The sequence below is a fragment of the Rhinatrema bivittatum genome, chromosome 2, assembly GCF_901001135.1.
Source record: "Rhinatrema bivittatum chromosome 2, aRhiBiv1.1, whole genome shotgun sequence".
Taxonomy (NCBI): Eukaryota; Metazoa; Chordata; class Amphibia; order Gymnophiona; family Rhinatrematidae; genus Rhinatrema; species Rhinatrema bivittatum.
In genome coordinates this window covers 2,659,615-2,660,372 of record NC_042616.1, presented here as the reverse complement: position 1 = coordinate 2,660,372, position 758 = coordinate 2,659,615, and the positions used below count along the sequence as shown (strand labels likewise).

The window sequence follows — 758 nt, the reverse complement described above, 5'->3', positions numbered from 1 at the left end:
CGTCTGCTGATGTACATGCTGCAGGAGCTGTGTGCCTGTGCACGTACGGCTTGGTTTGGGGGCAGACCCGTGCATGAGGCCGATGAAAGATTTGTAGTCACTTCAAAAATCTTGGAAGATGAATTTCCTTTTTATCTTCTGATATGGTTGTGCTGATACAGATGTAACACAGTCATGGATTCAATGGTATATCCTGACCCTGCTCCACATGTGCTGGCTGTACCCCCCCCTGATACTACTTTAATCTTTCTAGGATGCCAAACTACTTTCATTGATGTCAAATATTCTTCTCTAGCACCACTACAGATCTTTTTCTGTCTGGAATTCACTCTGTATTCTGATTCCAGATGAGGAGCTGTAGTGTTGATACAGATGTTATGCTTTCTGGATCTTAGCTCTCGATTCTGACTCCAGCTGTGGTCTCTGAGGTACTGATACAGATCTTATGCTTTCTGGATCTTAGCTCTCTATTCTGACTCCAGCTGTGGTCTCTGAGGTACTGATACAGATCTTATGCTTTCTGGATCTTAGCTCTCTATTCTGACTCCAGCGCTGTGGTCTCTGAGGTACTGATACAGATCTTATGCTTTCTGGATCTTAGCTCTCTATTCTGACTCCAGCTGTGGTCCTCTGAGGTACTGATACAGAGTCTTATGCTTTCTGGATCTTAGCTCTCTATTCTGACTCCAGCTGTGGTCTCTGAGGTACTGATACAGATCTTATGCTTTCTGGATCTTAGCTCTCTATTCTGAATCCAG

The 758-nt window shown here is 44.2% G+C and overlaps 1 protein-coding gene across 1 annotated transcript in view; it reads left to right on the top strand.

The window, feature by feature from the left end:
• The window catches only part of LOC115085995 (SWI/SNF-related matrix-associated actin-dependent regulator of chromatin subfamily D member 3-like), a 67,292-nt gene extending 66,931 nt beyond the window's left edge, over positions 1-361 (top strand). The window contains exon 5 of the mRNA XM_029592574.1: positions 348-361. Coding sequence (XP_029448434.1) covers positions 348-361 — 14 coding nt within the window. The remainder of the gene's footprint in view (positions 1-347) is intronic.
• The last annotated feature ends 397 nt before the right edge of the window (positions 362-758 follow it).